General features: G+C 37.7%; 3 protein-coding genes and 1 long non-coding RNA gene across 7 annotated transcripts; 3 read left to right on the top strand and 1 right to left on the bottom strand.

Moving 5' to 3' along the window:
- Position 1: 1 nt before the first annotated feature.
- LOC117606339 (dual specificity protein phosphatase 3) lies at positions 2–1,708 on the top strand. 4 transcript variants are annotated; one of them, XM_034328699.2, is made up of 4 exons: positions 2–197; positions 815–978; positions 1,098–1,288; positions 1,375–1,708. In XM_034328699.2, exons 1-4 carry the CDS (start codon positions 141–143, stop codon positions 1,569–1,571), a joined length of 609 nt encoding a protein of 202 aa, XP_034184590.1. In that variant the 5' UTR covers positions 2–140; the 3' UTR covers positions 1,572–1,708. The 4 variants fall into 4 exon arrangements, with proteins under 4 accessions (XP_034184590.1, XP_034184588.1, XP_034184591.1 ...); XM_034328697.2 differs by having other exon boundaries at positions 1,065–1,288; XM_034328700.2 differs by lacking the exon at positions 2–197 and adding an exon at positions 234–404 and having other exon boundaries at positions 1,065–1,288.
- Positions 1,709–10,790: 9,082 nt separating this feature from the next.
- LOC143306023 (ribonuclease H1-like) lies at positions 10,791–13,280 on the top strand. The gene has a single exon (XM_076691810.1). It carries the CDS (start codon positions 11,191–11,193, stop codon positions 11,626–11,628), a length of 438 nt encoding a protein of 145 aa, XP_076547925.1. The 5' UTR covers positions 10,791–11,190; the 3' UTR covers positions 11,629–13,280.
- Positions 13,281–15,606: 2,326 nt separating this feature from the next.
- LOC117606112 (uncharacterized) lies at positions 15,607–19,811 on the top strand. The gene is made up of 2 exons (XR_004581880.2): positions 15,607–17,171; positions 17,268–19,811. It is a non-coding gene; the product is annotated as an uncharacterized LOC117606112 (long non-coding RNA).
- mts (protein phosphatase 2 catalytic subunit mts) lies at positions 19,780–22,206 on the bottom strand. Its single transcript, XM_034328145.2, has 6 exons — positions 21,930–22,206; positions 21,037–21,246; positions 20,696–20,959; positions 20,453–20,625; positions 20,226–20,333; positions 19,780–20,157 (listed from the first exon to the last, which is right to left on the bottom strand). Exons 1-6 carry the CDS (start codon positions 22,029–22,031, stop codon positions 20,085–20,087), a joined length of 930 nt encoding a protein of 309 aa, XP_034184036.1. The 5' UTR covers positions 22,032–22,206; the 3' UTR covers positions 19,780–20,084.
- Between the last annotated feature and the right edge of the window lie 4,327 nt (positions 22,207–26,533).

The raw sequence follows: 26,533 nt of genomic DNA, 5'->3' as shown, positions 1-26,533 counted from the left end.
TAACCAAGTAGCGTAAGCACACATTGAAGTGTAGGGAATGCCTAACAGGCAACCTCGCGAATCAGCCAAAACCCTACATAACAATAGTTTATTACAGTGATCACGAAATCACACGATCGTGATTTTTTTTTATTTTGAGCATGCGCGAAAAACCTACTCCATGTAACATCACTGGATCGAATTGGAGCGAATCACAAGTGATTTATGACAATTTATAAGTAGCAGTTTACGCGATCTCTTGATACCACTGATATGATAGATGTGTGTCATAATCCTTAATTATAGTAACAAGAAAAAGGATATTTGATAATCAAAAAGATTCTATTGTTCTGTAATTTCATTTCTATTATTCAACTTGAAAGTATTTTGAGTAACCTCTTCAAATGAAGAGTACTTTGGGAAATGTAAGTTTATATTGTTAAAAATAGTTAATATTTCTTGAATACATATGTTATACGCGTCTTTTGTTACTTCGCAATCATTTCTTTACGTTTCACGATACAACGAGCCGCATTTGGATTGTCCAACATTTCGTAAGAGTATTTAAAAATAAATATACGCGTCTAACGATACCACTTCTTTTCCAAGTTCTGTAAGTTTAGTATCTATACATGATGCGAAGTACGTGGAGAGATAGAGATCGGGTAATATTTAATTAATATTAAAAATTACAGTTGTAAAACAATACAACATTATTGCAAATCAGAAAAATTAAAATTTATGAAGGACTCAGTTTCTGAATTTGTTATAAATTATCTTTAAAGCACTGTAATAAATTAGTTCTTATTTGTAATTAACATTTTTGTATACCTAGGACTTCAAAAAACATCTTCCTGATGGAGAAACTACACAACAGCACTTAGCAGACTCTTTACATTCAACACAAACTGTTACTCAACCAATAACAGAGTTTGATCCATATGCAGAAGATGATATTGATTGTGATGAAGTATATCCAGCAATCTATATTGGTGATGCGTAAGTATTTAGAAATTTCTCTATAAAACAATACCTCATAATTCATCAGTTTAATAATATATTAATTTGCATTTGATATCTTAAAGTGCTACAGCTAAAAATATAGTATATCTTAAAAGGTTGGGTATAACACATTTACTAAATGCTGCACAAGGAAAAAAGTTTGGGTTTGTAAATACTGATGAGAGGTACTATAGTAATACAGCAATAAAGTACCTTGGATTACCTCTTGCTGATTTATGTACTACAGATATTAGCAAATACTTTTATACTGCTGCAACTTTTATTGATGAAGCTGTTTCCACAGGAGGTAATTGTTTTATAATACAGTTAAAAATTGTAAATATATAAAAATATCGAACACATGAAAAATAATGTTTTTTTTTTTATTATTAGGAAAAGTATTCGTTCATTGTATGTTAGGCATTTCTCGTAGTGCAACATGTGTGTTAGCATACTTAATGATAAAAAAAGAAATGCTAGCTGTCGATGCGATCCGAGCAGTTCGTAAAAATCGTTTTATTGAACCAAATAGAGGCTTTCTTCACCAATTAGCGCAACTAGATAATCACTTACGAAGACAACGTTTGTAATCAAATAATACTGATAAAACATTGTATGAGTGTATAATTTTATAGATCTGTATTGTACATACATAAATATTTGCATAAAAAAAAAAAAAAAAAAAAACATACATACACATCGAATTGAGTATCCTCCTCCTTTTCGAAGTCGGATAAAAAATAGAATTGCATTACATTGATGAGTACATTTAATTATATATTTTAACATTACTTGCTAATTATTTAAAAACATAACTGTTTTTACACATAATGGTTTGCTAGAACAATAAGTATTTACAAATTTATAAGAGGACTTCTATGGTCATATTTTAAAAAGTATATTGTTACATCCCGACAAAAGAAAAATTATATTGTCTTCAATTTTAAAGTTACGAGCGGATTAACAACCGCGAGATCAGTTCATTGACTGACCTCCTTAGAGTCACCAGCGTCAATAAATTCTTTCTTCTCGAAACGCTGCGCCGAAAATATGTGCCAACACACCGACATTCCAATAGGTCAATATGCCAGTGAACTCTTTCTCAACCCATGCAAAATCAGCATTTTCAGCCATAATAAAAAACCGATTACGTGCAATAGCGAACACAGTCGGCCATACAGTCGCGAGGTGCGCGGTCTCTCTGTCATGTTAAATAAAAAAGAACAATTGAGAAACACCGACCTTCTTTTTTCAATTTATTGTGTGCTTACTTAAATACTTATAAACAATTGTTTTTGTTGTTGTTTTTTTTAATAAACATCAATAAATAATTACATCAAAATAACGGAGCATTATGCCACGTTGCTGTGGCTCTCCGGTCATTGTGTATGTTTTACCACTTCCAATTACTCCATAAGTAAACAGAAGACTGTTTTTATCACGAATAACATTTTCAACCGATGGAAGAGTAACCACATTAAACACTTCCTTCTATGGTACATCATATGTAAATACCGGACTAAATGTTGTTTAAATTTCTTTATTTCAGGTGGGGTAATAACGAAAGTTGCCAGATGTAACTTTTATACATCTGTGAGATGTTGCATTGATCTTAAATGACAATAAACTTGAACTGGGTCTTTAGTTGGCTTACCAGCTGAGCATGGTGGCTTTGCACGTCTGAAATATTTACAATTGTTATACACATTATAATAAATAACAAGTACAATTCTCTAAATTCTTCAGTGAAGTATAATAATAATAATTAAAAACTAATAATTTACTGAGCTAGTAAACAATATCTATACTTCTATACTAATATATAAAGCTGTAAGCATTTTCTTTGTGCAGGGTAATCTCCAAATCTACTGCTTCGATTTTGATCCGATTTTTTTAGACGTGTTCCTTATAACCTTGCGAAGGACATAAGCTCAGTTATATTACGCTGTTGCGTCGGAAAATGTATAAAATATTGTTTATTTCGTTTGTGTAAATCGTAGCGCAGAACAGTTCAGCAGAACTGCTAATACCCATCGCTGCAGTGTTGACATAGTAGTGGGAATACCTTCATACCTCAGCGGTGGGGATGAATGGCGACGCTGTCGGTGCTGCTTCCCGCATTCAGCATCTTTTTTTCTCATACACTCAGACAAAATACCACCTGGACAGCGCCGGGTAACACAGCTAGTATACAGGGTGTCACGTAACGCATTTTCACCCTCTCAGGTGGTGGTAGGTGGGGTGATTCTGAACAACTTTTTCCTTTGCGAAAAAGTGGTTTGAAGCTTCCTTTTTGAATTATTAAACAAAAACACTGACCAATCCGAGCGCGTATAGCGCGCGGGCTCAGGGACGGCAGCGTCGGCTACGACAGCGGGGCTTGACGCAGGTCGCGAACAAACGGCTCGGCGCCTCGTTAGCATAGCACAATAAAAAAATTGAAGTAGTTAAACATTTTTTTTTGTTGTTGAAAAGGAATACGGAATCTAATCTCTTGTCGCCTGTTATTATGTAAACAAGGAAATTTTAAACATTCTAAATAAAAAATAAAAATGTTTGACCCCGAAAAGGGCTACGTAAGTGCAATACCTAAGTGCAATAAACGAGGCGAGTTCACTAGCCCGACCATCAAATCAGCTGTTCCGCACACGTGTTTCTTCGTCGAGTGATGAAGACCGACATAATAACCCAGGATAGACCCAGGTAGGAATTATCTGCTTTCAGCATAGCAGGTAAATTTACGAACGAATGGGTAAGTTTCATTGAAATTGTTTTAAAATTTGTATTCATTATTTCATTTCAAACATTTTTATTTTTTATTTAGAATGTTTAAAATTTCCTTGTTTACATAATAACAGGCGACATGAGATTAGATTCCGTATTCCTTTTCAACAACAACAAAAAATGTTTAACTACTTCAATTTTTTTATTGTGCTATGCTAACGAGGCGCCGAGCCGTTTGTTCGCGACCTACGTCAAGCCCCGCTGTCGTAGCCGACGCTGCCGTCCATGAGCCCGCGCGCTATACGCGCTCGGATTGGTCAGTGTTTTTGCTTAATAATTCAAAAAGGAAGCTTCAAACCACTTTTTCGCAAAGGAAAAAGTTGTTCAGAATCACCCCACCTACTACCACTTGAGAGGGTGAAAATGCGTTACGGGACACCCTGTAGAATATAAAGACTTACGCAGATTTCTTTTTTATGCTGTTATATTTGTTTCTACATTTGCTACTGCAAATAATACACTTTTACCCTTTTATTTTCTGATAAATTTCACAAGCTGTAAACCGTCATTCCTATTCACTCTAAATACGCGGACTACTAACAAGGAACCCGGAAATTCAACAAATTATGAAACTTTGTGAATACGTAGAGAGTGCCCCCTGATTAAAACGCATTTTTTTTTACTGCCCGTTTTCGGTTTAAGGGGGTGAAAATCGCCTTCAAAATTTCGGCCGTTTTTCGCTTTTTTCCTTTTTCTCCGAAACTGTTAAAGATATCCAAAAACTTTATAAACAAAAGTTGTTCGTCTTAATGTACCTATAGTGTTTGTTTATGTTGGAACAAAAAATTGTTTAAATAATTACAAAAAGTTATAAACAAAAAAACTTAAAAACTATTGAAAAGTTCTAAAAGTCGTCATGAAAATAGGAAATGGTCTGTTGTTTAAAGTAACGTAACGTTTAAGGGAGCAAAAAATATTACTGAATATTTTTATATTTTACGTTTAAAAACTTGTTTGGTTTAAGGGGGCACGTTATGTGGTGCAAATGATGTTTCGATAGGTGAAGTGGTGGGGGAGATTTTGAAACCAAACCAATTTTTTTAAATGTCACCCTATATTTTTCTATTTATAATATTGTGTTGAGACGAATTCAACGATCTGCTACATCGCATCATTCCATTAGTCAGAACCTTAAATTTTTGCGATTGAAGTTGCATTAGTGTGCACGGGGAACGTTGGCTGAAGCGCGCCGCCTCAAAGCGGGGTTGCTTCACATCATACGACTGAATTTTATTTAAGAAGGCAAATGCCAAAAAATTTTTTAAACAGTTGAAGCTCTTGCTAAAATGCAGTTTTTTCCAGGATGATATTTTGCAACGTCCTCGAAGGCAGTACATACGAATTACTTTCAAGAATTGCGATTGCGACAGAAAAAATATCAGAAACAACATTAAAAACAATAGAAAAGGAGTTTGTAAGAAGATTGCAAAAGTCTATTTTTAACGACGGCAGACACGTCGAAAGATAAGGTAAATAAAAAACCATTTAATAAATAATTATTACTACAAGTCCATCAATAAAAAGAGAAAATTAATGTCCATTAATAATTGTGTCAATTAATTTTTAATTTTTTTTTCTGCAGCATCAATATCCTCCCACAATATTTGGGTAAAATCTGATTCCGCCTAATACAAGAAAATAACACTCAAGCGATATGAAGCAACCACCCTTTGAGGCGGCGTGTTGCACACTGACGTAACTTCAATCGCAAAAATTTATGGTTTTATCTAATGGAATGATACGATGTAGCAGGTCATTGAATTCGTCTCAACACCCACTACAATATTATAAATAGAAAAATATAGGATGCCATTTAAAAAAATTGTTTTGGTTTCAAAATCTCCCCCACCATTTCACCTATCGAAACATCGGTAATTATTTAGAAGTTTACTTTCCACACCGACCTTAATAATTTTTTTATATGTGGTGGGGGATGTAATTTTGAACAATTTTTTCCTTTTGAAGTATGTGGCGGTCTCCTTTAGTTTTGGAGATATTTGCAAAAAACTTTTGGTACTACTACAGGGAATTCGGCCCATGCGTGAGCGTCGATGAGAGCGCTCAGCGTTCGTGTTAGTAAGCGGTAGCCGACCGCTTATCTTTTGTTTAGACACGGGCGGCTAAGCATGCTGTTAGTTGAATGCAATAACTGAGGTGGCGCTGAAATCAGTTTCTGTTCGGCCTAATTTTCGATGAAACGTTGACTGTTTTACCGACGCAGAATTCGAAGTTTGGCCTCCACGCCGCAATTATTTAAACTTGACATAACTTTTCAGGGGGTAGACACGGGTAATGCAGCGAGGTGTCATTACCGGCAAAAATGGGCCTATTAATGGGTTTACGGGAATCGGTTATTTGTCCTTATATGAGAACACTTAGGGCTGGGTGAGGGCTCATTCGAAAGAGGAAGGTCCAATGCAGGGGGCTCAACCGATGGTTTAACGAGATTGTGTTGATATCTAATAATATAAGTGTCCAAAGTGGAGGAAAAATTGAGAAAATACGCCCGCTGAATCCAAGTACATTTTAGGTAACTATAAGAGTTTTGTGACTAAAACGATTTGTTGAGCCCCCTTCATTGAACCTTCCTCTTTCGAATGAGCCCTTATTCAGCTCAAGTTCTTCTCATATAAGGATGAATAACCGATTCCCGGAAAAGCATTCCCAAAGACGAGTTCCGCCATTATCTGGATACTACATAGCAAGTCACGTGACAAATTTAGTTCAGCTAGTAGTTATAAGGTGGCGTCTAAGTAGAAAGGCTATCGATTTGGAATCGTAGTCAGAATCAAGGAGTTCGAGTGGAGGCTTCGTTGAGGAAGGACATTAGAGAGCTTTGATAAAGGTGTTTATTTCGGGTAAATTGTGCCGTTTTCGAGCGTCTTGTGTTTGCTCTGGAGAGCTGGTTCTTTTCTTCCGGTGCTTTTCTTTTTGGTGTGCGCCTAGTCCGTAAAGGATACACTATTGTACTTTTAATATCGGGCGCGTGCCCTGGTGCATTCTCTGTCGGCATTCACCCCACGCTAACCTCGCCTGCGCTGACGGACGCCTTCCTCCGCTGTCCCACGGGGCCGGAGGCTCCTCCATCCACCATGATCATGGAGGTGGACAACCAGGGTGACTGGTCGTCGTTGGTCAGCCCTAGGAAAAAATCTCCAAATAAAAAGGGCAATAATCGTCCAGGTGAAGCTACAAAAAGGTGTGCGTCGCCAAACGCTGAGGATAACGGTACCACCAAGCGTAAACCGGCCACCATGTTGGATATCGCAGCGCCACCTCGCGCTTCTTTGAGGTACCCTGCGGAGTATAAGGGGTTGGCTACAGTTATCATAACCCTTAAAAACGAGCGTTGCAAGAAAAGCAAATCACAAAACATGATGGTAATTGCCAAGGCTGTCAGCACTTTAAAATCCGGTGCTCATTCTATGCAGCCGCGTGGATTCAACAGGGCTGAGGTTACTTTCACTAACTATAAAGAAGCCAACCTATTTCTGGATTCTCCCACTCTTCGTGACGCCGGCATTACTGCTTTTGTGCCTAGACAAAAGGTGGAAACAAAAGGCCTTCTTCGTCAGCATGGAGGAACTTGTGGAGCTCTCTCTCTCTCCCTGTAAGATTACTTATGCCAAACGTCTCAATAGGAGGATATGTGATCCGGTCTCTAAGGAAACATCTTGGATTCCCTCTGAAACTGTCCTCCTCACCTTTGAAGGCTCTATTGTCCCTGAGAAGATTCAGGTATATGGTCTTCTTAACAAAAGTATTGAACAGGTGAGAACCTGTTTCAATTGTGGAGGCTACGGGCACACTTCTACTAGATGCAAAGGGCCAGCTGTCTGCTTTGAGTGTGGAGAACACAAAAAAGAGGGGCAACACACCTGCAACGCAGCCATTGGTTGCTTACATTGTAAAGGCGATCACTCCACCTTTCATCTGGACTGTCAATCTATGATTTTCAACCAAGAGGTCAACCGTACCCTGGCTTTCTACGATGTTTCAATTTATGAAGCTCTTGCTCAAACCAGGGAGAAATTCGGCCTCAGCAAACAACGACCACAGAAGCAGCCTAATAATATTCCATCTAATCCCTCAACTTTTCCTACCCTTCCAGCTTCAACACCCAAAAAAGAGTACACCTTAAGAGTCATTGGTGGTATCCAGAAGGAACACACTATGGAATAACAACACACTGAAAACATACTCTAAAAATAATTCTATCGTTGGCAGTACTTCTTCTATCGTCTCCCTGCCTCAGGAGTCTCCTCATAAAGAATCCTCCTCAGGCGCATCCAACTCCTCCGCTAAACTTTCATCACATTCTTCCAAACCTGTTTCATCTTCCCACACAAGCCGGGAAACCGCTCAACAGAGCAGCAATTTTAAAAACAAATCCCTTCCCACCAGCAAGTTTCTACTCAAGAACGTCTCTTCCTCCTCTTCAATCAACAAAAAATAAATCATCATGGATACTGGACAAACAGTCAACTTCAACGTGCTGTTCTGGAATTGTCGTAACATCGTCAGCAAGAAACCAGATCTTGAAAGAATTTCATCCTCATATGATGCTATTATATGTGTTGAAACTTGGTTCAAGGCCAACTTATCGTTTAACCTACCCGGATTTTCTGTGATTAGAAAGAATAGATCCTGCCGAAGGGGAGGTGGCATAGCCATCTTTCTTAGGAAGAATCTTCCCTGGTCTCACGTCAGCGCCATTTCCCTCGACGATGATTCGATGGAAACGCTCACCATCAAAATCAGTCTAAGTGACCTACACCTCACCATCTGTGCATGCTATAGACCTCCTTCTTCGGACTTCGAGCAGGACAAGTGGTACCAGCTCCTGCAAAACCTTCAACAGCAAGGACCATTTATTTTGGTTGGAGACTTTAACTGTCACCACGAGACATGGAATTGCACAAATAACTCCCGTGCGGGAGAACACTTGCTTCGAGTTTTAGAAGACACAGACTGCATGATACATAACACCAACACCTTGACATAGCTCGGACATTACAACCAGCAAGGCAGCAATCTCGATCTCGTAATATCTCCCTGCAACCTCGATCACAAAATCCTTACATCTCAGCTTAACGATCCTTGGGGTTCTGACCACTTCCCCTTACACATTTCCATCCAAACTACCCGGTTCATCTTCAAACAGCGCCGGAATAGAATTACTACAAAACGAACTGACTGGCATGCCTACTCTGCTCACCTTGAAAGTCTCGCTCTCGTTCTCCTCTCTAGAGAGTTTCTTGATTTACAACCCCTCGAACAATACTCTGCCTTCGTTGAAATGATTCAGCAATCTGCTGAATCTGCTACTCCAACCTCAAAGGGTCTTCCTCACGGTCGTCTTAATAATCCCGTTCCATGGTGGGATCAGGAGTGCAGCAAAGAGATTCGACTCAGAAAGGCCTGCCTCCTAAAATGGCGGCACACCGGCTCCTTTCAGGATTGGGTCGCTTATAGTAAGCAGCGGGCTTCTACAAGAAGAACTCTCAAGAAAAAAAAGAAAGAGAGCTTTCAAAAAATGGCTAGCGCACTGAACCGTCAGTCGAATGTGGGCCTCTTCTGGAAGCGGGTTAAAGTTTTTAAAGACAAGTGGACAAATTCTACCGTTCCCACTCAGCAGACCAGTCTCAAGGAATACCATATTCTGACCGACAAACTTTGCCCACCTTGGGCTCCTCGCCGTATCTCTGTCACTTCTCGAAATTTCAACGCTTTCCTTGACTCAGGTTTCACCTTGTTTGAGTTGAATACCGCACTGGATAATGTCAACTGCAAATCTGCACCAGGTCCGGACCGCATCGATTACCAGCTTCTCAAACTCCTTCCTCTCACGTGGAAGCTGTCTCTACTGGATATTTTAAACTCCATTTATGAGAACAACTTGTTCCCAGAACAATGGCATGACAATACCGTCTTCTTTATACCTAAGCCGAATCAGAAAGGTCTTCGCCCTATCACATTGTCTTCCAACTTATGCAAGTTGCTTGAGAGGTTAATCTCTCAGAGACTCTACTGGTGGCTCGAATCTAGCGGCCTTCTGCCTGAGCTTCAGTCGGGCTTCCGTAAAGGCAGATCCACTGCTGACAATATTCTTGCCCTCACTATCCTGGCTCGCACCAACCTTCCTAATCGGCGCACCACAGCTGCTGCCTTTATTGACATTGAGTCAGCCTTCGATCGTGTCTTACCAGATCTACTGATCGCAAAATTAGAATCAATAGGAATTTCCGCCAACCCCCTTCACTTTATCGCCAACTTACTCTCGGGCGGAAGATCTGACTTTCAAGTTCGAGATGATCGTGGCTGCCCGCTCGAGATCACACGACACATGAATATTGGTGTTCCGCAGGGCGGCGTCCTCAGTCCCCTGTTGTTCATCCTCTACATTGCAAACATTGACGGCAATCTTCCTCATAACATTCGAGTATTTAAGTATGCTGACGACATAGTTATCTGCGCCTCTGGCGAAGATACGAGCAGTGCCACTGCATCCTTAGAAAATGCCGCCAACATCGTGAGTAAAAACCTCGAACTATTAGGCCTCAGTGTTTCAACACACAAAACTAAACTTCTGGTATTCAACGGCAAGTGCAACTCTATTGGTACATCCTCCATTATGATAGGTGATTCAGTCATTTACAATTCCTCCTCAGTTAAATTCCTTGGCGTCCATCTGGATCAGAAACTTAACTTCTCCCACCATATTACTGAGTTATGTGCACATACTCGCAAGATCCTTAATGTAATTAAATTTCTTCGTGGCACCTGGTGGGGTGCTCATCCTGACACTCTACTTTCCATCTACAAGGGTCTCATCCGCTCTAAGATAGAATATTGTCTGCATATCTTCTCACCTCAGCAGCAGGGGCTCCTTCAAAAACTGGAAAGAATCCAACTAGCAGCCACTAGACTCTCGCTAGGTCTGAGAAACTCCACACCAATCAACGTCACCCTTGCCGAAGCTAAGCTTCCCCCTCTAGCTCTTCGAGCTGAGTACCTTGGTAAAAAGCACATAACAAAGATATATTTGTAAACACTGATCACTTCCTCAATTGTCTACTTGATGCATACCTGTCCAGCATTGACAATCTCAGTCCTCGGATTCGACGTCCTACCAACCTTCTTACTCGTATCGTTCAACTAACCTGGACCTTAAAACCTCTTCTTGTCAACTCTAAGGAGTGCTTGTTTGGGTCTTTTCAAGAACAGTCAGCACTCCCAGATCTCTGTGACACCTCTACGGGGTACACCCTGAAGCAGGCAGTAGATATCAATTCTAAATTTCAAGAAATTGTATCTACTAAGTATGGCGGTTCCATCCCAATCTACACAGACGGTTCTAAAACTCCAACAGGAATTTCAACTGGAGCTGCTTGGTTCTGCCCCGAGCTTGAACAGGCAGAAACTATGAGCATTCATTATCACGCTTCAGTTTTCACTGCTGAATGCTTAGCTATTTCCAGAGCTCTGGACTTGGCAAGGAATCATCCTGATATGGCCTTTACAATATTTACTGACTCGTTGAGCTGCATCCTTGCCATTCAAAATCCGGTCAACTGTCAGACTCACTCCTACGCAAGAGAAATCTCCAATAAAATCAACAGCTTTGGTGGGGTCTCCCTCCCACATAAACCCAGACTTGTTTGGATTCCCTCTCATAATGGCCTAACCGGCAACGAAGAGGCTGATAAACTAGCTAAAAGGGCCACAGAAGTTGCTCACCACCCTTACTGGAAGCTTCCTCCTCAGGACATGCTCAGGTCTACGCAAGTCAAATGTGGGAATCTGCAGATGATGCCTGGAAGAATAAGTCTCAATCAGGTACTCCGAACCCGACTGGCATAAAATACTTCTCGACATTCTTTCAAAGCAAGAGAAAGCCTTGGTTCACTGGAAAAAATTTACCGAGGATATTTACCTCGTGGGTCTGTCGAGCTTGCTCCAATCACTATAGTCTGGGTGAGTCTCTCTTCAAGATCAGGCAAGCAAGCAGCCCCCTTTGTCGTTGTGGAATCATGGAAGACAACCTCAACCACATACTCTAGCAGTGCCCTCTTCTGGATCGTCACCGTCTTGAACTTACCAGTAGTCTTCGTCGACAGGGCTGGCAACCTCCCTGGTGCATAGAAGCTTTTCTCTCTGGTCCGCATCTCAAGGAACTAAATATTATCACCCGCTTTTTACAGAAAAACAACATTTCTATCTAGCTATTTTTGTACATATTAACAAAGATTGTTCATCTCCGTTTCACTAACTCTTTTACGAACAAATCGTAGATATGTAATACTTATTTTTGTACCAGATCAATGAGCTCCGACGGAGCTTACGATCTTATTTTTTCAATAAATACAATACAGTAGTCAGAATCAAGCGTTAGCTTGATTATGTCACTCGAACTGTGCTACGAAGGCAAGCGAAAAAGGCAACATCGCCCGAACGCTGAGTGAGACGCACTACAGACATGCTGTCCTTCTCTCATTCTGAATGTTGAGATTGTCATTTTCGCTAAGATTTGACTGCCGCCCGCCTGGATTTTTCACAGCGCCCCATAACAAACCTAGCCCCATTCAAATTATATCGTGTGTGGTATCATTTTAATCAGAAAAATTTTCCCAATGCGCTAGTAAAAATTTCAGTAAAAAAAAGTCAAAAATAAAAAAGTTTTATAATTGAATTAGTATTAGTTACACCGATACGTTTCGGCTCTTTCCTTTGATCATTAGACCGCTCTCTCTCTCCTCCACTGTCTGTCCCTTTCTACGTTCTCGCTTGGCTGGTCGTCGCATCTTATTGCAATGAACGTAATTATATTATTTTGTCGATTCGTCGATGCTGCTGCCACGTGCTTTAGCGGCTTGAGCATCGAGCCGATAACGTAGAAATGACGAGAGCAGCCGAACGGAGAGCTCATACGGACACGTGGGACAACACGGTTGTGTTAGATGGAACAACTGAAGTAGGGGAGTCACTGAGACGTCGTGGAGAGGGTAAAAATTTGTCCCACGTCCCACAGTTCTGGCATCACTGGCTGGGAGTCCGCGAGGCAGATAGAGTAGGGTAGGTGTTGATATATTCAGACCGGACTCCCGAGTTGTTGCCACTTTTATTTCAGCACGGCTAGTACTATAGTCGGCTGTGATTAGAACTGTTGCGTATGGATTTGGATATTTAGGGATATTTGGGATGTAGAAGAAACGTGGGTAAGGTACCCGTGGGGCGCTAAAGCACCGTGCTCGCGGGGCGCGAAATGAGTTCAACAAAACCGCTGTTCACTGTTGTTCTAATACTGGTAATTTCAACTCTTTATTTAATAGTCTTGTAATTATGTTTCAAAATGTGCCAATTTACTTACCAATTTATCCAGAGAACGAAATAGTTTCATTTCAAAACTTCTTGAATGACTAATTTATTACAGACCGTATCAAATTCGTTGTTTTTGACCAGGTCACGGATGGTCCTTGAAAGTTACGAAGTCTTTTCCGATATCCTGTCTTTTCATGTTCTTTAAGAGGGTCGTAAATTTCCTCAAGGGTTGTCTTTTGCCAGTACAAGGCCTTATCGTTTCCCGTTTTCTCTGGGTCCCACGCTCTCTCGTAGCGCATGTGCGCTGTAACGTTCTAGCATCTTGGCGGAGCGCCTCCACCTCCACGCGCCTAAGGGTGGACCATAGCCAGGAGAAGGGGCCTACACCGGACGGAGTGGATTCCTTCACCGTTGGACGAGAGCTGATCCTGAGACAGGATCTAGGATCCAGCGAAGAAGGGATATCGATCAGCATCACGCGAAGATCTCCTCCGCCAAGCACAGAATGAGGAGATCGATTTTGATATTCGAACGCTACAAATCGCTCTCACATAGCTAGAACGTTTTGAGTACTTTGTTATTTTTTGAGCGAAGCTTTTCTTGGCGCGTTCGGCAATAACATCGACTCGAGGGAACGTTGCGATTCCCTTACCTCCTACTCCCATCCGTCGGGCCCCTCACGGCTATTTCTCTCACATTCACATGTTTTCAAAATAATTATTAGTGTTGCGTGTCTGTTTAGCGAAAATAGGGATTTTCGGGATCTTAAAGGCGCAAGTTGGGTAATCTGTGAAGCGCTGAGGCGCTCCGCTCGCAAGGCACGGAAAATGATTTTGATAAACTGAATTAGTCAAACGTGAAAAAATTGTGGAGTTCCAAAAATGCGCTTTTGCAACGTGAGGACAACTCGTCAGATTCAAACGACAAAATCATTCTGATCATTCTACGCTTGGCAGAGGAGATCTTTGCGTGATGTCGGTCGATACCCTTTCTTTGGTGAATCCAGGATCCTCCCTCAGGATCATCCCTCGTCCAATGGTGGAAGAGTCCACCCCGTCCTGTGTAGGCCCCTTCTCCTGGCTGTGGTCCACCCTGAAGCGCGTGGAAGTGGAGGTGCTCCGCCAAGACGCTAGAACGTTGCAGCGCACATGTGCTACGAGAAAGCGTGGAACCCAGAGAAAATAGGAAACAACAAGACCTTGTACTTAGTTGGCAAAAGGCAACACTTGAGGAAATTTACGACCCTCTTAGAGTGCATGAATAGACAAGATATCGAAAAAGACTTTGTGACTTGGTCGAAAACAACGAATTTGATATGGTCTATCATAAATTAGTCTTTTAGGAATTTTCGAAATGAAACTATTCCATTCTCTGGATTTCCGACCTTCTCTCAGCTCGATCACCCACGTAGAGGGGTTTACAATTTAGTCTTTGTCTATTTTATATATAAGTGTACCCGCAGATGGTTTAAATTCCGCTCTTAATCACCGACGAGATACAAAATTGCCTCGAAATAAGCAAGTGGTTCGGGACCGAACAGTTACTTATTTCGAAGCAGGTTGCTATTCGGCTTGACTTTGTTCTTGAAACGAGACGATAGAGAACGCGAGAAACGAGTGAGAGATCCGAGGTAGCAGCAAATCATAAAGTGATCGGTCGAGCAGCAATGTTATTTTTTGAACAAGGATAGAATATACCATGCCCTCTCATTATCGCACTATGCTTTATTTCGAATCAAATATACCAGCCTGAGAAAGCATTATATATATTCCATCCTTCTTCTACTAACCGATGTCACTACTCAGTCGAGCGTGAAATTTATTACCCTAAACATCGGCTTCGCGCTTTCATGGACCTCTCACTCATTTCTCGTACCTCTCATTTTGCGGGCGACTTCAAACAAAGAAGAGGGGATAGCGAGTTGCTTATTTCGAAGCAATACTGTACTGTTAAAGACTGCCATCCTTATGGAAGTTCGCGGCTGCGAAAAAATTCGATGTTTTCTTACGCCCTCTAGAATATATTGCGGCCGCAGTAAGAAACAGAACCAGAATCAGTGAGTTTACCAACGGCGAGGTTCGGTGCTGAACTGTATCATGAGACATGAGATGATATTTTATCTGGTAAATGCTATTATTATTTCTTCGGTGATTCGAGTTAAGTTCGGTTTACAAACCTTTCGGAGATACTATTTAAGACGTAAAATATTTTAAAGGAGGTAACTTAATAACTCTCTTTAGTTCATTGGAAATTATTTTTTTAATAAATGACGAACTCTAGTTCTAAGTTTAGGGTATGTGTGTTTAAGGTAAAAGAATATTCATTTAGAAAAAATAATGAAGAGATAAAAAAATTAGAAAAAAAATTATTTTCTTCTAATTTCATTTAGAAATCATTTAGAAATAAAAATGAATAAAAAATATTACATAGGTTCTGTAGGATATAATCAATAATAATAATGTAATAATCATAATAATATAATAAGTAACAGGTGTCGAAAAGAAGAGAAATGTATTTCAATAAAATCTTTTATTTAATAGTAAGTAAAAGCTGGATAAATGCAACAAAAGATTGTCTGGATAAGTGCAACGTCGCTGTCCTCTCCACTTGGGGGGACCCCCCTAGGCAAACCGAGATGCTCGACCAGGAAGCCGTGTAATGTGATCCGAACCGTAATATCGGTGTGACTAATAGTAATTCAATGATAAAACTTTTTTATTTTTAACTTTATTCCATGTTTGATTGTGAGTCGAGCAACACACGGTGCGATTGATAGCAAAAGTTGTAAAAGTAACTAAATTGCGGTATTTTCAGTGTTAGATTTGTATTCCACGAAACAATAAATATCTAAAATTACCACAATAGTATATACAAAGGGTATAGCCGGATAAGATGGTCAAAAGTGCCCCCAAACCAAATTCGACTTGCTATGAATCATTCGATAGGCGATCAAAAAAAAAACAGTCTGTGCCAAGTTTCAACCCTGTATCTCATCTGGGAGGGTAGTTACGGGTAAAAATGTAATCGCGAAGTTTTTGGCCAATTTCTCCTATTTAATGACATTCGAAGATTCTGAAAAAAATCAGAGACATTTTTATTTGTGAGGCACATAATACAGATCTGGATTCAGATCCGCGACTCCTTCCATACAAAATCGCCATTTTTCAGCATTTTTTGACGTTTTTGATTTTTCACGGCTTCAGTTTTCAATCTAAAAATCTGAAAAAATTCTGTATTATGTGCCTCACAAATAGAAATGCCTCTGATTTTTTTCAGAATCTTCGAATGTCATTAAATAGGAGAAATTGGCCAAATTGGCGTGCCGAACTTTAACACAGGGGATGGCAGTCTTTAATAGTATCTCGTCGGTGTCTGTAGTCACTGGACCAGCTTAGAAATAAGTTGCGACTGTGAATACCGGCCTATAAGTTTGTTTTATAATAAATTGTTTGGATTTGCGTCTCAAGCACCCCAGCGGCAAACGCGCGGCTCGCGAGAGAGTCTAGCTGTGTTGTACACGTGGGTGCTGATTATACGTAGAGAAGGGTTGAGAACACAAATGAACGAAACAAATACGATTATGTAGATAAACACAAAACTTTATTATAATAAAAATGAATAAAGTAAAAATAAACGATGATGTGTAAAAAGAGTGCACGTAGAGCTCGGCGTAGCGAAAGCAAGGACATCGACTAGTCGCGAGGTAGCGTAGACAAAGAAGTGAGAAAAAATCGGAGAAAGCGAAGAAAGCTCGCGTTCGTAGGGGGTGTGAAACCGGTGCGTACGTAACACGCTAGAAGGTTGCACGTGGTACGAGGACTTGCTTCCGCTCGTGGTGCTGCCGCCTGTCGGACAGCAAAGCAGACTCCATGGACTGTGACGGTTGATCAAGAGACGAGGGTGCCACAAAATAATTGTTGTGCGCATGCGCAAAATATACTCAGGACTCCTGCCAACAGAGAGCGTATCGGCGCGTTACGCATAGCGGAAATCGTTTGAATTTTCTGTTTCATATTCTATGGGCAAAAGTTCTTTTAATTTTTTGGAGCAACTGTCATTGTAATGGTCTTTTATAATAAAATAAGGTACCATGCAAAAAGTATTTGAAGGAATTATGTAATAACAAAAATAACACAAGATAAATATTAGATAAGTATTTATTAATTAAACGATATCTGTAGATACTGTTGATGACCACGGTTTCTACAATGAGGATGGTTGTGTTAGTCATGTCGGTAACGGTTGAATTCTATGTATTCTGCGAAAGTTTTTAATTAATATTTCCAAAACTACTGAGCTGATGTGGATACCGTTTTAAATTTGGAGTCTTCCCCCTCTCCTGGGGCAATTCAAATAATAATGTTTTTTCGTTAATTATTAAATTTGAAATATTTATTTTTCATTTTTAACTATTTCTTAATAAATGTTTATTTTTGTACATATCTGGGTATTACTAAAATTATGTAATTTATAAATATGATTTTAATCCATAAAAATTCATCTGTCTCTATAGAAACTTATTTTTAAAGTCTTTATATTAGAATACATGTGGATAATTATTTACTCATCGTTAGTAATCTGACAATAAGTCTTGCTCATATTGTATGTTCTGCATTACAGTAGTTTAATGTGTAAAAATGATATAAAACTCCCTAAATATGATAACATTTTTTTATTTCTCTAGCTTTGTTTATAATGAGACGACATAATATCAGTTCATGGCATACTGTTTTTGCTTCTGCAACATCTGTGTAAATACAGATTTTAATACACCAAGTCTAAAAAAGGGAAAGATGCTGAATGTTAAAAACCAAGTGCACTTATGTAAAACGCAAATATTTGTAGCATTTCTTTTGATTGTTACATATAAAGTATTGCAAAAAAATACAGTAAAAAATGTTATCTGAAATTGATATATACAATGTAATATGTATGCAATATATAATAATTATATACATGCATGAACTAATTAAATTCTCCTGAATTTATTTACAAAAGTGAATTAACTTTGAAATTGAATTTATGCATGTGCATTGGTGATCAGTCAGCTTTAAATGAAAGCATACTTTCCAATTTACATTAATTCGAATCTATATAATTATTTGTTGTAAAAACCTGCATGTAGATACATAAAGTTGAATATTTAGTACAAAATTTTAAGTGGAACAGAAGAAAATATTGATACTTGGTCTTTACAATTAAAATGTTACATTATTATAAATAAAACTTTATAAACAAAAGTTATTACTCTTAGCAAGTATTAGTATTGTATTGAATCTAGTAGCTAATATGTTTGATTGTGGTATTGAAACGTATCTATTAAAATATTTGAGGGAAATAATAAATAGAGCAAGTATAAAATTAATAATATGAATTCTAAAAGCTAGTACTGATTTTTTTCTCTAAGACATGTTCCTCCTTTGCTTTTTTGTTATAATACTATTTATAATTTTATTACTTTTCATAAATCAAAAATACATTTAATATATAATATATAAAACAAAAATGAAAAAGAAAAATGCTTAGCTCTGCATCATGCAGAAATAATTGATGTATCCACGATATTATGGTTTCTGTACTGTTTTCTTTGTTTCGTTTTAGATTTACAGTCTTCATAAACTGCTACCATGTACATCTATACATTTCATTTTATTTTTTTCTCACTTTATTGCTACTACTATATCGTTTTATTATGCATATGTCAAATTATTGTTGTCTATTATTGTTGTGAAAACATGTATTCTGCGAATACATCCAATGTTCATACAATATTTGTATCGACAAATACGAATGATCTGACACAACACATTAAGTTCATTTAACTTGCATTACACATGTTTATTTATCAGAAGCATCATTTTATATCTATTAATTAGTAAAAAAGTCATTGGTAGGTTCACAAGCAATTAACTTTCAATTTAATGATCATGAATGCATGAATTTATTCAGTATAAAGTGTGTGTTTCACTTAGGAAATCTTGACAGGATTGATGCAAGTGTTTTAATTAATTATATAAATTAAGATGACCCAAGAGGATTGTATTTGCATAAACATTTAAAAATTATATGTATTTGAACAAATAAGTTTGAAAAATTAAACTAGAAAATGAACTTAATCGATAAGCTTTTTTGCTAATGTAAGTTATATTTTCATTATTGCTATAAAAATATGATATATACAAATTATATTTTGATCTATTCGATAAAATAACAGCAAAATTATTGAGTGCTATGATTCTGATGAATTATTATGTGTAATGCTATATTACAATTATCAAAGAAATCTACTAAAGAATTTATTAAATTACTTATACGGCACAATTGAAACATGCCCAATTTACAGTTGCATCAACCCTCTTTGTATTTCCTTTAAGTGGAACATTTCATGCTCCATTCACACTAATAATTATATGTGACACTCTTAAATATAAATTATAATCATTTTGGTATGCTTTTTGAAACCTCAAACAACATTATTTCTATTCAATATAAGCAACAAATAATTTTGCTTGTATAAACAGTTACCAATAAATTAATATTTGTTCAAGGTTTCAAAACAACAGTAACATGCACATTTCTTGTTCACACTACTTATTATATTCAATCGATGTAGTATGCTCATTTCATTTTTCTTTCCGATAATAAAAATACAAGCAGTATAATGAAGGTTGTAGAACTCAATGCTATACGCGAATTTTAATTGGTACGTGTGTACATTATTGTATGTTAATTTGTTTTTTTTTCTATTTGTATACAATTAATGTTGTGTCTACATGTACGGTGTGGGACACACGCGAAGTATGTGGATGTGTGTTCCGTCTCTCAACAAGACACCACGAAGTGAGTCATGACATAATACTTGAGACTATAATGTAATGTGTAAGGATAGCTGGAACCTCACACTTTTATTGATCATAAATTATGTTCAGTGGCATTGCTATAAAGCCTGAATCATTTCCATACCCCTACCTTAATATTTAACTCTGGGGTTTGGCTCTTTATAAGAAATAATCTGGTGTCCGCCTAGTAACATGTGGTTCTCCGCGTCTTGGAGCTGGATCAAATTGAAGGCTAAAAGAAAAAAATGGCAAAAGTTATTTCGAGATAACTGATTTTAAAGGCTGTTATTTAAAACTTACAATGAATATTTTAAAGCATCATCTAATTCCATGATTGCAGCTTGATTTCCACAACGATAGCAATAGTTAGGTGCTGAGAATATAGTTACAACATTACGATCATGACACCTGTAATGACAAATATATTGATGAGATACAACATTTTGTAACAACATATGTATAATATATCATAGAGTACATTATATAATACAAACTAAATGGTAAGTGAATAATTTCAATAAATATACCAATTGTAGCCCTCCATAACTAACTGATGTGCTCGTGACACTAATGTCAATCCATTAGAATGATTAAAAGTTTCTGAGATATCTTGTCCAAAAGTATACCCTGCCCCACGAGGAGAAATACCCCACCCTCCTCTATCATCTGGATCTGACCACAAAAGATCACACATTGGACCCTAAAAATACAAATAAATATATTTTTTACTCATTCTTTTCAATCTTAAGAGAATGAATATAAACACCAACCTCGTGTGGTACTTCTTGAAGACGATCTAGGGCACGTATGTGATCTAAAGTATCAATGGAAGGTGATAAACCGCCGTGTAAACAAAATATTTGACCATCCACTAATGCAGTTAATGGTAAATAATCGAACAGATCCGTAAAGAATTTCCACACATTCGCATTGCCATATTTACGTAAACATTCATCGTAAAATCCATATACTTGTGTTATTTGTCTGGATTCATGATTTCCTCGTAAAATAGTTATTCTCTCTCGATATCTGACCTACAGAAATAAAACTGATTCATTAATCGACGCGAATAAATTTTCAAATAATAGATAATTCCTATCATACAACTTACCTTAAGCGCAACAAGCAAGGTAACAGTTTCAACGGAATAATAGCCACGATCCACATAGTCACCCATAAAAAGATAATTTGTATCTGGAGACTTGCCTCCTATTCTAAACAATTCCATTAAATCATGGAATTGCCCGTGTACATCTCCGCACACTGTTACAGGACATTTTACTTCTTGTACATTGGACTCTTTAGCTAAGATTTCCTTTGCCTAAAAAGATATGTTAATTCTCTCAATATGTATAATTATATAATACATTTATCGAAAATTTTTAAATAATAAAATAAATTTATACAATTTATTTACTAATGAAGAATTATAAAATTATATGTTGATTTCTCTTGATAGAACAAAATTTCTCATTTCATGTTTTAATTATACAAGTAAAATATACACAAACTTGTTAAATAAGAAAGCAACTTAAGAAATTTCGGTGTTAAATCACAGGTATGCTAGACATCGAAACATAAAAATCAAAGTGCATCTTATATACTGGAAACAAAATCTGACTAAAGTAAAAATAATATCGTCGGTTCATTTGACAAATAAACTAATTTTTCAAATACGAACAAGTTGTAAGTAGTAGAAACCTGAATAACAACGAAGATGGTCGTTTCGGCGTTCGATCATGATCAAATCAGATTTTCACGAAAATTGAAAATTTTGTAAAATCGCAATTTGTAAACAGATATCGATAGTTTTTCTTCTCCTAGACGATATCCAAACGTATAGCAATGAAATTTGTAATAACACATCAAAGCATGCTTACTGGTCTTGTAAAATACGAGTAGATGAACATAAAACAGCGAAACAGAATGAATCGTGAAACAAAGCGAAAAAGATACTAATTTAAGAAGACAAATAGAAATCAATAAAGATAACGAATATAATACCTTCTCGCAGAGAGTTTTTACTTGGCTTTCTGTTAGTTGTCGGCAGTCATTTAATTGTTCTATCCACTGGTCGAGTTCCTTCAACGATGCTTTCTCCTCCATCGTACGATTCTATGTCGAGTCTACGAATATTCCACACTCTTAGCACATGTAATAAAAGTGATGCGAGTCTCGTCTCGTAAACTAAATCATTCGGTTTTACTGAAAAAGCTTCTTAACACAAATATCCTGATCCAGCACACACTCACAAAATGGCCGATGCGAGTACTGACGATGACGTCACATTCAATTCATGCGTGCTTCACTATCTATAACCTGGATTATCACATCGACCAATTACAATACGCGTTTATCCTATTTCAACCAATCACAATTTAATTTTACTATTGTCGTATGTATACCATTGTATACCTACTGTAATACCATTATGACTACATCGTTTTAACGACGGTGATTATATGCATACGTCTTTTTCAGAAACATTAATTTTTTAGTGATGTATTAGTGTGAGATAAGATTCGATATAAATAAAAGAATTATTTAACCACAAACGTATAAACGTAAAAGAATATTTCAATATAAAACTATTTACGAAACTTTACCGCTAATTTAATTCATATCGTATCATACATGTTGCGCATTTGTTTGTTACTATACGACATAAGAGCCCGCGAAATTGAATCGATGAGATACAATTCTGCGAACACTAAATATATGATTTTAAATATAATTCTTAGGATATATCAGACTTTTCATTTTAAATACAATTATGTAATAAATATAATTATTTGATCAAAGCACTTCATCCATAAAAAAATATTTTTGTGATTATATAAGACTGAATAAATAATTTAACTTTTCGGTTAAAAATAAATTTTTTAAAACTGCGAAATAAAACAAGTAACTTTGTAAATATTGAAATATAATTTTATATTTCTATCTCTGACCCCTTTTTTAGAGAATGACCCATTACTGTCCAAGTATACACTTACGAATTTCACTTTCTGCCACTTATATTTTGTAACGTGGCGGGATGGTCGCTGCCGCGCTACTTCGCCTGGCGTTCTAGGCTTTATTCGTCCCTTTTTTCTTCGGGCATTTTGGTTTTGCCACTCTCCTCCCTTGATTCCTCCCTGGAGCTTGCTAAGGGAGACTCTACCTGCCCCCCCCATAACCCGCGGTAGTAAAGAGTTCCGGAAGCCTCCCGGACTAAGGCCCATGAAATGACGGCGAGCCCTCTTCGAACCCTTCGACCCCGGCAACAACCACCACGTGGGAGATCCCCGAGGAAGAGCCCGAAGACCGAAACGGAGGTTTCCGTAATTTGGTGGCAAACCACAATATCGAGAGTATAAAGCGAAAAGAAACGAATCAGAAAAAATCCGAAGACTCAACGTACGAATACCCGATAAGTCGACGCATTCCTTACCTTTTTTAACTGACTTCGAAAAAGGAGAAGATTACTCAATTCGATTAGTATGTATTTTTTTTTCTTTTAATGTGTGTTCGCCGATTTCTCCGAGACGGATGGACCAGTCGGAACGAAACCTTTTGCATCTTGTAGAGCATGTCTCCCAATTGGTTCCGTAAAAAAAATATGTTGCATTTTCTCATTCCTAATGACTTTTATCGCAAACAACGTAATGCTTCATTTATATTTTTCGGGGTTTACACTGCAAGGAACGTACCAATCGCGATGAAACCTTTCACATTTAATAGGAGATACTCGTATATCTGCAATGATCCCACTTGCAAAAATTTATGCAATTTGTTATTGTTATTGCTATAACAATATAGTCATTAACAATAACAAATTCTTTAAATTTTTGCAAGTGGGATCATCGCGGAAGTATCTCCTATTAGATGTGAAAGGTTTCATCGCAATCGGTACATTCCGTGTAAAGTAACACCATGAAATAGGGTTTTCGCTATAACAATAGTTATTAAAATTAAAAATTAAAAGTACTTAAATAAATGATGTTGCCAATAACGATTTGATTGCGGTATGGTGATCTTAGTTAATTAATAATAGTTAATTAATAAAGTCGTAAGGTGTAGGAGAGAGAAACGCGCTTTAGGTCTCGGGATCGTCTGTCGGACTCGTTCAGTGGGGCTGACAACAGACGATCCCTGTCCCAAACACCTATTGTTTATTCCTCACGTTTGGTTTAACGAGAGGTCGGGACCAGTCGGGACAACTTGAGGATTGGTAATGATATCCAAATAAATTGACCCGTTGCAATTTGTACTTGTAGTTAATTATAATTTTTTAATGTTATCATACTTCGGTTAAACAATTTTGTTGAGTATTTAGTTTTCGGAACTTATCCGTTCGACAGAAAATGTTGTTTTCGATGTGAGTTGTTTCACGAGAGTGTTTTCACGAGAATGGTCTGAACTATAATGTCTAATTAGGGAACTTGCTTCAGGTTTTTATATTCTGGGCAAGGAGTACAATTTTCGGATGAGCCATGCCTATTGGCCTGATTTTTGTGGAGGTAGAAAATATTCCTTATGCGTTGTCAGGGGTGCCTTAGTGACGTATGCGGTGGGTCCGCGTGTACTCAGTGACCGTAGCGAGCAATAAAATTAAGCAATACCTCGACATGAATAGAAAACTGCAAACAAAGACTCTACTGTTAAGGTTAAGGGTTCTGGCAACCAGATGTGACTAATAAACCAAATTACTAGATAGGATGTAACGATTCCTTGGGTCTTATTGCTGCTACAGGTAAAGATCTATTGACTTGAAAAAATGTATACTGTTTGTAAGCGAACCTGAATTAAGGTCTAATCCTCTCGTTGAATATTTTATTTTACTACCTAACAAAAATAACGTGAATAACTCATCCAAATTCGGGTTTACGACAATCACCTTCATAATGGATATTGTTGGTTTAACACCTATCGTACCGCTATTCGGAACTTACATATATATTCGAACGACATGCCGAACGAGCGCTTGCGAGAGTACTGTTCAATCTCGCCGCCACCTAGCGCTCCCCGGCCCGAACTCGAGGCGTCCGGGGAGACGAAACTCTCTTCCCTCCACTAAACGCCCACAAAGGAAAGATTTGGAACGTTATAGATACGGCCACAGCCGACTCTAGTACTAGCCGTGCTGAAGTAAAAATGGCAACACCGCGGGAGTCCGGTCTGAATATATCAACACCTACCCTACTCTACCTGCCTCCCGGACTCCCAGACTCTCAGCCAATCAACGTCGTCAGACTCCCGACTACTCTCTGGACTTCACATAACCTCTTTGGTTTCGTTCCAATAATTTCGCTTGTTTCAAGGTTTTTATTAACTTATATACACGTTTATCAATTCTTAAATGTTTCAATTTGATCCAAAGATGGTTTCATTTTGCTTCATACCTAAATTTTCTTGAAACCACTGTAAATATTTCAAATATCATGCTTCACAACACCAAACTACTTTGAGAGTACACAAAATATATATCACATTTATAACAATTTTATACTACCACATCACTTCTATTTGCCATAGTTGCAACGTTTATATATTGTTTATACATAATTAACACAAAATAGTGTATATTACTACAGCTTTTAATTAAAAAAGACGTTAATTACAATTCCGAGCACAGGACTCTGTTTTTGAAAATAGGACTCCCGATTGTCACGTGAGCGGTGTTGCCACGTTGTTCAGCATGGCTAGTAGTAGAGTCGGCTGTGATACGGCGGAAAACATTTGTAATTGTAACGATTGTATCAGAAGTTGGCAACACTTCTGATGTACAACTGACGATGAGTTGCATTGAACTTGTCGCAGTGAAGTTGGCTACAAATTCACTAACACATTCACGCTGCGTCGGTGAGACGATGGGCGAGATAGGCTCACCGACGCGGCGTGAATGTGTTAGTGAATTTGTAGCCAACTTCACTGCGACAAGTTCAATGCAACTCAGAGTACATACATGCATGTAGTTAATCCGCAATGGGTATGTTGATTCACGTTGGATATTGTTTACTTGAAATTATTAAATGTATCATTTGTCATAGATTGTCAACGCCTGAATTAGGATCTTCCTAGTAGACGAAAAGTTTTTAATTTTGCGCCGCCTTCGAAAAGGTTGAAATGTATTTAATATAGTATTTAACGATCAAATAGGTTTTATTAATAGCTGTGGAGTATTGGTATAAATGAAATAACTTTTACGCAGTTGTATAAACGAAATATAAATTATTTTACACTTTTTAGCGCATCTCGAAGTCGGTTGTATTTTTTGTTAAAAATTATTTTATTGTCAGAGAAAAGTCGGTAAATCAGTAAATCGCATGTAAAGCCACGTAGGGATGGGCAATATGTTTCGATTAATTAAATATCGATAGTTTTTTCCTAATAATCGATTATTTTTGTCAATGTTTCTGTAAATCAATTAATCGATTATCGATACTTTTTTCCACAACATCGATATTTTTTATCTCTGTGAGAAAACTTAACAGCATGATAACGCGACGCGCATTATTCAATCAGCGTATAATTTTCGAGAAATGTTCATTGGGTATAAGTCGTGTTCCGAAATTCACTGCCAGCACTGAAAATCTATAATACGTAGCTAGATTCCAGCACTAGCA

This window comes from Osmia lignaria, chromosome 1 (genome assembly GCF_051020975.1).
Source record: "Osmia lignaria lignaria isolate PbOS001 chromosome 1, iyOsmLign1, whole genome shotgun sequence".
Taxonomy (NCBI): Eukaryota; Metazoa; Arthropoda; class Insecta; order Hymenoptera; family Megachilidae; genus Osmia; species Osmia lignaria.
This window is presented reverse-complemented; position numbering and strand designations above follow the sequence as displayed.

What these genes read in the sequence shown, in the direction of transcription:
- LOC117606339 (XM_034328697.2), top strand. Translation starts at nt 141, where the DNA reads ATGCGCGAAAAACCTACTCCATGTAACATCACTGGATCGAATTGGAGC. An exon ending in GCAATCTATATTGGTGATGC is followed by an intron (nt 979 to 1,064) that starts GTAAGTATTTAG and finishes GATATCTTAAAG; the next exon opens with TGCTACAGCTAAAAATATAG. An exon ending in TGAAGCTGTTTCCACAGGAG is followed by an intron (nt 1,289 to 1,374) that starts GTAATTGTTTTA and finishes TTTTATTATTAG; the next exon opens with GAAAAGTATTCGTTCATTGT.
- LOC143306023 (XM_076691810.1), top strand. Translation starts at nt 11,191, where the DNA reads ATGAGCATTCATTATCACGCTTCAGTTTTCACTGCTGAATGCTTAGCT.
- mts (XM_034328145.2), bottom strand. Translation starts at nt 22,031, where the DNA reads ATGGAGGAGAAAGCATCGTTGAAGGAACTCGACCAGTGGATAGAACAA. An exon ending in TAAAAACTCTCTGCGAGAAG is followed by an intron (nt 21,247 to 21,929) that starts GTATTATATTCG and finishes ATATCTTTTTAG; the next exon opens with GCAAAGGAAATCTTAGCTAA. An exon ending in TTCAAGAAGTACCACACGAG is followed by an intron (nt 20,626 to 20,695) that starts GTTGGTGTTTAT and finishes TTGTATTTTTAG; the next exon opens with GGTCCAATGTGTGATCTTTT.